At 40.2% G+C, this 9066-nt stretch overlaps 1 protein-coding gene across 3 annotated transcripts in view; it reads right to left on the bottom strand.

The window, feature by feature from the left end:
- Positions 1-9066, bottom strand: part of bicd1a (bicaudal D homolog 1a) — a 33452-nt gene that overhangs the window by 17398 nt on the left and 6988 nt on the right. For all 3 annotated transcript variants that reach the window (XM_016672053.1, XM_007553238.2, XM_007553239.2), the window contains exon 2: positions 434-646. In XM_016672053.1, the coding sequence (XP_016527539.1) occupies positions 434-646 (213 nt within the window). The remainder of the gene's footprint in view (positions 1-433; positions 647-9066) is intronic.

Below are 9066 nucleotides of genomic sequence, written 5' to 3'. Positions count from 1 at the left end.
GTCTAGTTTTCCAGAGCTATCTGCAACTTTAGATGCATTCCTTCTCTAACACACCTGGACCATTGAGTCATTATAAGCCTCTACAGAACTGAATGAGGGAAGTCAACCTTTTGTCTGGGGTGTTTTAGCAGGGATGCACTCCTGATTTGTACCGTCAATGTGGCCCGTTGAGGGTGGCCAATATGCTGAAGTGGCCCTCGGTGAAATTGAGTTTGACACCCCTGTTCTACAGTAAAAGCTGTCCACTTCCACACCTGCACCTGAGTGATGTTGCCTCTCTTCACCAAACTGTCAAACGTTTGTTCAGCAAAAATATTCACTTGTGCCGCTATCATTTTAAAAATATCAATAAATGCTTCCAGAGGTCATCAAAGGTCAACCAGCTACCTCACGTTCACAAAATGAAAATAAATCTGCCATAAGTCAAGCTCACCTCTCGCAGCTCCTGCAGAAGCGCGTTGAGCCTCTCGTTCTCCGCCTGAGCGTTGGACGCCACCGAGCGGCTCAGCGTCACCTCCGTCTGCAGCTCCAGCAGCCGGCCCATGTAATACGCCTCCTTGGAGGCTGACTCCTGCAGCAGTGTCTCCTCAATGGTCTCTCCATCCTCTGCCACCTTGCGCTGGTTGGTGTAGGCCTGACCGAACGCCTGGAGAGAGAGAAACCACATGACGGACCTGCAGCTGGCCGCCAGGCGAAACTGCGGTCGTCGCCAACATGAGCGACCTGTTGGGCCGTCCACGGCGGCTGATGTTTCACAGATCAATAGACACACTGTTCCCATTTTCCTGACACAGGTTTTCACATCACTGGAAGCTGACTGAAGGCGCCGAGGCTTGATTGAGGAAACCAAAGCAGCACCAACAGAACAAACGGAGCCAATCATGGAGGCGCTGCTTCGCCAATAAAAAGAACAGAGACTCAGACGGAGCTGAACATCCTCAACGTCAAGTCGTCCCACATAAACGACGACTTGAAAGGATGGAGAGGAAAGGAGAGAAAAACTCAACTTAATCCATCATCTTCATTAACTGATCTCAAAGATGATCAATGCAGCAGCAGCACTTTGAAAACCTTCCAAACAAACTAAGGAAAAATAATAGTTTTAATTAATTCTTAATGATGAAATTTTAATTCATGAATGTCTTTGTTTTCTCTGTGTCTGCAGGGTATGATAATCAATACATTAACCATTTTAAACATTCATCTTTTACAGAAAGAGTGTGAATGATAAATGAAGAAAATTAAATAAGGTACTTACTACAGAAAAAAAACGTTACTAGATGAAAAGTAAAAATGTGAAGTCTTCAGTAGGTTAAATTTATTCAAAATTTTCCAAAAAACAAAAATGTATTTCCATCAAAACCACTTTCCCATCAAAATCAATCATTATATCTTTCCTAAAATTAAAGAATCAAAATAAAAAATATTTTTTTTCAGCATTTATACAATAAATTAATGTGCTTTAACCCATACGCATAATAAAGAAAGACTGATTAAATGATCAAAACCAAAAATCTCAAACCAGCATCAGATGAGTAACAAACACACAGCAGGTTTTAATAACAAAATAACAAAACTAAAACATAAATAGAGTTTGAGGTTCTGCCATTATTTCTGATTGCAGTCAGACTTTCATGAGTATAAGACGGATTTCTCCGTGAAGCAGCAGCCTGGCGGTTCGATACTCTCTGACCCCTCCCCTGGTCTCAGCGCCTCAGCAGAACCGGGCCGCGGTGCCGCTGGCCTCAGTCAATCAATGCGGCTTCGTCTGGAGATTTTTATGCTCAAAATTAACACATGATGTGAAACTGTAAACAATTCAAGGTCAGAAATACTAGAAGGCTTTAGGGTGAAGATCATGATTAATAAGACAACCAAAATAATAAACAGAGAAAAATGTATGAAGAAGGTTATGACTAAACTCCTCCTTCCAATAAACATCCTCTTCCCTGTTCATTATGAATCATTTATCAGATACGAGTTTCCATTATTTTCCATTAGACATGAATCACTATCTGATTTTTTCCTCCCACAACGGATCAGTTTTCTGTTTCGCTTTTGTTCAAGAAATCTAAATTATTCATGTTGGAAAATATTTTTCTCTTATTTAGTGAATGTTTAGTCACTAATGTGGCTACAAATTATTTCTCCACACTGTTGGAAAATGAATGGATGGCATTGCAGGTCAGACAGGATCTGTTGAGGGATTTCTCTGTTTAACTCTGTGATCTCTGACTGTGATCAGAGAAACAGAAAGCAGCTCACAAACTGCTTTCAGGATTCACTCACATCGTCTTAGTCTGATTTCAGAATTTTTTGATGATATAAAACATTTAAGAGTGATAAGAAAGCAAAAAATCTCTAAATATTACACTGCAGCAGACCACTAGGGGGCTCCACATGATGTTTGTATGGAAGCTTATAAAACAGTCAAGTAAATTAGCGCTTCATAATGTGTCTGGAAATTTAATTTAGAAGAAGCAAAGTCTGATAAACAGTTTCCAATTTAGCAAAAACGCTAAAGCGCTAACATAAGCGATTAGCACATAGCCGAAGTGTGCCCCCAACTGAGCAGCTTCATATTCCTAAATAACCTAAAAATCTGGACCAGGACATGTCCAGGTTTAGAGCCAAGACTCCTGCAGGCAGAGGCTGACGTCCCCACACGACATTTAACTTCAACAGAACATTTTATTTTGCCTTTGAAACACAAAGTTAGAGTTAGCATAAGAATTAAGTGAGCAATAATCAGTCAACTGAAAGAAATGCAAACACAGAACATCCAAGCCTTCAGGCATAAACAACCTGCTCAGTAACTTCCACTTTTAATGGGTAAAATCCAGTGATGCACAAAAATGTAAACAAAGCAAAATGTAGCTCGATTATTATTATTATTATTAGTCTGTTCTCCAGTTTTTTCTGTTTTCCTTCAGATTGTCCCGCCCGCCTCCCCGCTGTCCTCCCTCGCTCTCCAGAGAGCAGCAGTGTGGTTGCAGTGAAGGACTTGATTGGAAAAGGAACAGCATGTGAACAATTAAAAAAAAGCTCAGCTCATTAATTCAAAGCACGGGGAAACCGAACGAGCCAGATTCCCACATCGACGAGAGCAAAGAAGCTGAGGCCAGGAGGTGGGACACGAGAAATCTGGCAGCATCAGCAGAAGAAAAGGACTTCGCAGGACGAGTTGTGGGAGTTTCTGCTCCCTGCCAGGTTGCCCAGCAAACAGGGGAGATTTCACATGACTGCTGCTCCCACACAAATAAAGTAGCACTGAAGCAAAAGTAATGAGTGAAAGTTTTTTTTCCAACAGTTTTTAATTCAATTTTCTTAAATTTTGCTCTTAACTCAAACTGACTGGCTGGAAATGCAGAGCTGGAGCCAGATGGAGACACAGAGAGACACGATGTCCCAGTTAGAGACAATGAGTCAGGAGCCGCTCATCCAGAGAGGATCCTAACGAGCAGCAGACGGTTTTATAACAGACCTTCTTCCTTCACGGGACACATTTCCTGTCCACTTACAGACAATCACACAGAGTGACGGTGATGGACGTGCAGCGCTGCTGACACATGAAGAGGCTCAGGATGTTTCAGCTTCATGCAGAACCAACTGATGGTAGTTTGATGGTTAAATCAAACTTTTCTGGTTGAATTTTTGCAGGTTTGGATGATTATTTCCTCTGGAATATTTGTTAGCTGAAAGGATTTTTTTTTTCTGTTTTACTTTTGGACAATTGTTGTGATGTGTAACCATGACAACAAGGTATTTTTTTTTTACCATTGGGAGAAGCTGATTAACATTTCAAAAGCTCAAATGGCCAGATAGAGATTTAAAGAGGAGCGGCAAAGCAAAGGAGTTGGAATAGCAGAACTAGCTTACCATCTAATGGTGACGTCCAAAACATGTTACTGTGGAATATTGGGACATTGAGCTGTTAGCATGTTAGCATGAGACTGTCAAACAGTAATAACTTCTGTCAGAAGCCTTTTTAGATTTGTTAGAAGATTGACTGCTGCTGGAGGTTCTTCCTGCCCACAGCATCACCACCCACATCGACTTGATCATAACAAACTAACCAAACAAAAACACAACAGCGCTTCAGTGTGTCCAGGCAGGCAGAATGTGACCCATATCCAACACAGCAGTTTGAACGACTCAATTCTGATTTTTTCACTCCATAAAAATCCAAATGTCTCTGAATTTTACCACTTCCACTTCAGATCCAACTGTTCTGTATGTCGGCCTCTTGATTATTCATATAATTAAGTTTTGTTCCCTGCAAAAAATATCCATTAAATGAATTTTGCTTTATCCATACCTGCATTTGGATCTTCTTACTTCACAACAAACATGACTAGAAAATTTTTTATTTCAGTCATGCTAACTCTGTTTACGGCTGACTTAAGATGGTAAAGATCATAATATATTCTTTTGTTCAATTCCAAATTATCGTTGTGTTTGTGAAAAGTGTCTCATGCTCACAGTAGGCCATCGATCCAGGCAGGAAAAATAACTTAAACTTTTAATTTCTCAAAGCAAAATCTGAACTGGCAGTTTTACAAACCTGGATAACTACATCTTTACTGTAAACTTTTATAGTTTTCACCATTTTCATAAAACTGATTTAATCTTGGAGTTTCTCATTGAACACCTGTTCAGTTCTCTGCAAAGAAAAGCATTTAATGTATTCAGTCTTCAGGCTTCATCTGCCTTTTGTACTTCAGTGTCTTAACAATAGAATCCCAGGCTGTAGATATTCATTCCTGGGGCCAAACCAGGAGGAGGAACACTGCACCATGTTAGAGGAGGAGGAGGAGGAGGAGGAGGAAGAGGGTGCGACCCTGAAATCCCTCCCATTGTGTTGCAGCCCATAATGAGGAGTCAGGGGACGGTTTTAGGGTGTGAAATCCTGTATTTTCTGGGAGGGAGCGTGCAACAGAAATCTTTCTGCACACGCAGCATTAAGGGATGGCTTAATCTGTGACACATACTGGAGCAGGAAGTTTACTTGTTATTAGAAATGTAAAGACAGGAAGGGATTTACAGCAGATTTGATCAGATTTTCATGGTCAGGGCTTAGTGCAGCAGGCTGCAGTTACAGTTTCAGTGCAGGAATGCCGACACAACCAGTGTTCTTCAGTTCAAATCAAGGATTTTACTCTCAGTCTAATATCCTTACTGATCTCAGACAGATAAAAACATGATTTTTGTTTCGTTTTGTCAGTGATGAAAATGTAAAAAAAACATCACATTACTGTATGATAACCATTGTGTTGCGTCTCCAGCTCTTATCTTTACAGCACAGCAAATATCATTTAATTAAAAGCAGAAACAAGCCACTCATAAAGGAATCTTCCACGTAAAAAGACACGACCACAGGAAGACCAGATGGACGTCCAGCCAGGGACAGCAGGGCGTTCAGAACCACGGAGAGAGATGACCAGGACTGCTGCTGACAGAGGCAGAGGGTGTGTGTGCGTGTGTGTGTGTGTGATGTAAAGCATTCACACAGATTTAAGAGGAAGAAATCAGATAACCTGTCATTAGAAAATAAGTTATTGATTTCTATTATTTGTCTTTATTTATTCAAATCATTGCAGCAATGAAAGGCGATTGCAGTAAAACTTTGAACTTGCTAAAAGAAATATAATTAATTAACCGAAATTAAAGCTGCAGTGTGTAAGTTTTATGAAAAAAACATTTTTTTTTACATATTTGTTAAAATATTATTGACAGATAATCGGTGAAAAGGCAGTTCTCCTCTCTGAGCTGCTATGCCGACTGAAGAAATGAAAACAACCAATCAGACAAAGGAGGAGGGGCTTAGCGCTGTCAATCATACTCATGTACATGCTGTTAAATGTGGTAACAATGGAGAAACAGCTCATTGTCACAGAATAACTGTTTATCTGGCATTATTGGTGGCTATGCTAACTATCTTTAGCTTTCATGACAGGCTATGCTAGCTGTAGAATAGCAGAGAGCAACAGTGGGATGAGCAGCACCACACAGAGAGTGATTGGCAGCACTAAGACCCTCCTCCTGGATCTGATTGGCTGGTTTTAGTTAGTGCTGGGAGAATGCAGAGAAGCTTGATTTTTTCACAAATTATCTGTTTCATAATAAACTGTCATGACAGTATCAACAAATATTTTTAATAAAATTTACATTCTAATGCAGCCACAGTTATTGAGCATATTAGCTGCAGATCATGCAGCCTAACAACAGCCACTATGCTTTTTATGAAAATAAAACTCATAATCTCAATATTTTAATTCAGTAAAAACAGGACAATCACTAAATATTATGTCATTACATTTCATCCAAACATTTTAATTTGGTTTGTCTGTTCATTCTGAGTCTCTGTTGACGGCCACAGAGTGAGTTGCAGTTTTCCATGATGAGTCTGTGATGAGGCAGATGGAGCCATATTTAGCCTCTAACAAGGACGCAGAAATGTCGCCATCAGCTTCAGGAACCAGGGAAAGTGCCAAGTCAAGAGATGTAAGGCCTGTAAGCGCACATGTCGCCAGCAGGCAGGGGAAGCTGGGTAATCACGGCTGCAGATCCACAGAAACATCAGACATTTTTAATGTCCACGTTGGCTTGGTCCGATTTTATTAAATATAATCAATAAGTACAGCTTTAAAGGAGATTGAGGCCTGCTCCTCGCCTGGATCAGCAGAGATGTTTACAGTTTATTACTGAGAAAGCCGGCTGCACGATGACAATCCTGTAGTTTCATTTCCCCGCCTGCAGCAAGCTTTACAGCAGAAACACGGAGCTGGGATGAAGCTTTCACAGGTCGTAACGGAGGGAAAGGGCATCTGACGCCTGTTTCCCTCTGATTATGCTGACAAAATAAAATAATCCATAATTTAATACAGATTACCAGCAGGAGAAAAAAACTAATATGTTTTATACTGAATAATTCCCAGCTAGTAAGACAACAGAATGGGGACAACACAGCCTGCGGGAGGCTCTGCTTCAAAATTTCCCAGAATCCCTCATTCAACTTAAATCCTTCAATCCATTTTTATTTTCCAGTTTCCTGATTTAAATCTGGGAATTCAGGCAAAACAAACCCGATACGATCAAATCAAACTGAAATGTTTACAGCAGCTGCTGTCAGTAATTAATGAGTCCATGATGAGGCGGAGATGACGAATCCACCAGCCAATCAGAAGATAGGCTGCACACACACACACACACACGCACATACACACACACACACACACACACACACACACACACACACACACACACACACNACACACACACACACACACACACACACACACACACACACACACACACACACACATATACTGAAGCAAACCTCTGCATACGTTTTGATAGTATTTACTCTTGACTTGTACCATTCAGTTAAAGAGGCAGCAGGAAGGAAGGAAGCTCAGTGATTGGATGAACGTCTTCAGACTGACGGAGGAAACGAAGGAAAAATGATGGAAGGAAGAAAAAAGAAGGAAGAACTGGACTGATAACTCATATCTGATCTTATTTTTTAGTGTAAAACAAAAACTATTCTCCCACATGCAAAAACTTCACATTAAACATCCGAGGATTCAAGTAAAATATTCATTTTACAGAGATTACAGTAACATTACAGCCCCTGACTTCAGATTTAATGTGGGAAAACTGAAGGAAATAATACACGATTAACGTTTTTCTCCTCCATAAAGCAGCTCAGTCTCAGCCGGATTAGATGCAGAACATTGTGGAAAACATTTCTTAAACTCTGCTGCAGATTCCCAACTGGATTTAAATCTAAACCAGGGGTCTCCAACCTGCGGCTCCAGAGCCACAAGTGGCTCTTTGAACCCTCCACAATGGCCCTTAACAAAAATGACAAAGAGCCAACTCATGTTTGTAATAACAGATTCAGGCTTCAGCAGTTTATCAGTTTTTTATTGAGTAATTACATTAAATCGAACAGAATGAAACCAAAAGCACCAGTAATTTTCTTTTACATTTATTTTTCTGTATTTAGGTTGGAAACTATCCATTTTCATTGCATCAATTTCCACAAAATATAAAGTATCTTTGCACTTTTGGGAAAAAGTTTGAAGTTTTTGTTTAGCTTAGGACCCTGAAAGGGGCTCATTATTGGAGAATAATGTTTCAATGAAAGACACACCGCTTGCTTGACTGGCATGAGCTCAAATCAAACATCTAAAAGCTGCTGGATACAAATGCAAGCCAAAGTTTTCAGAATTCATTTGTGAAAAAAATAAAAACCAAATACTCTTTATTTCCCTTCCCAAATAGCAAGAAATGCAGCTGATTATCTCAAAGTCAAAGCTGAAGTTTTTCATCATACTGTAAACAGGAGAACAGTAAAACTGCCTTAAATTATGTTTATTTTTGATTATAATTTGAAGATGAGTTTTTGTTAAATTTCTAATTAATTTATAAAATAATGATGTATTTTAGCCTTTCAAGCCGTAAACAGTGATATTTGAAAGCTCGATTGAATGTTTTGAACTTCTGTGTTTTTCTTAAAGCACAAATGAATTCAGTCCCGACGGAGATTAAGACACACTTAATCATTTCATATGAATTACTCTTTTAATGCATTTTCTCTTCTAAACCACCTGAACCACCTGCATCCGTAGCTCGGAGTCTGGAAGGTAATCGTCCTGAAAGGCAACGGCCTGATTTCATTAACCTGGACCAGGAGGAGACTGAACGAGTCTGGGTTCAGAACCAGTCTGGGTTCAGAACCAGTCTGGGTTCAGAACCAGTCTGGCTTCAGAACCAGTCTGGGTTCAGAACCAGTCTGGGTTCAGAACCAGTCTGGGTTGGACAACAATCAGGTCACTAGTGCAGGAAGAGCGACGGTATCCAGTCATTGTCTGTGTTTTAGTTACTAACAAAACCAACAAAAAGGCAGATTTGATTAACAGTCAAAATAAAACTGAGAATGTAAATAACAAATGAGAGTCTGAGGGTAACTGGACGCCTGCAGCGGTCACAGACAGACAGACAGACAGACAGACAGGCAGACAGACAGACAGACAGACAGACAGACAGACAGACAGACAG

Source organism: Poecilia formosa, unplaced genomic scaffold (genome assembly GCF_000485575.1).
Source record: "Poecilia formosa unplaced genomic scaffold, Poecilia_formosa-5.1.2 Scaffold55, whole genome shotgun sequence".
Lineage (NCBI taxonomy): Eukaryota > Metazoa > Chordata > Actinopteri > Cyprinodontiformes > Poeciliidae > Poecilia > Poecilia formosa.
Note: the sequence above shows the minus strand (reverse complement) of the source record. Positions and strands in the feature narration are given on the sequence as shown.